We start from the raw sequence: 334 nt of genomic DNA on the forward strand, positions 1-334 counted from the left end.
CTACCTGTGGCGTCGGGCACGGGCGTGCATGGGGGCAGCCCCGGGGAACACATCGCATTCAAAATTTTCAGCTTGTGCATCGGAAACGTATGAGTTTGTGGAAAGCTTGTTTGAAGTCTTCGTTAGACATAGTATAGATGACGGGGTTGATGAGGGAGTTGAGATATCCAAGCCACGTGAAAAAGTCAAAGATGGCCATGTGGAACCAGCAAGCGTCCTTGCAAATAGGTAACACCAGGCTGATGATGAAAAAGGGCAGCCAACAGACGATGAAGGCTCCTAAAATAATCCCTAAAGTCTTTGTAGCTTTCCGCTCTCTAGCGGCCGTGAGCTT

At 49.4% G+C, this 334-nt stretch overlaps 1 protein-coding gene across 1 annotated transcript in view; it reads right to left on the minus strand.

Moving 5' to 3' along the window:
• Positions 1-67: 67 nt before the first annotated feature.
• The window catches only part of HTR1B (5-hydroxytryptamine (serotonin) receptor 1B, G protein-coupled), a gene marked incomplete at its 5' end in the record, with an annotated part of 1,189 nt that continues 922 nt past the window's right edge, over positions 68-334 (minus strand). The window contains one exon of the mRNA XM_010142189.1: positions 68-331. Within this exon, the coding sequence (XP_010140491.1) occupies positions 68-331 (264 nt within the window). The remainder of the gene's footprint in view (positions 332-334) is intronic.

This window comes from Buceros rhinoceros, unplaced genomic scaffold (assembly GCF_000710305.1).
Source record: "Buceros rhinoceros silvestris isolate BGI_N320 unplaced genomic scaffold, ASM71030v1 scaffold45068, whole genome shotgun sequence".
NCBI classification, from domain to species: Eukaryota; Metazoa; Chordata; class Aves; order Bucerotiformes; family Bucerotidae; genus Buceros; species Buceros rhinoceros.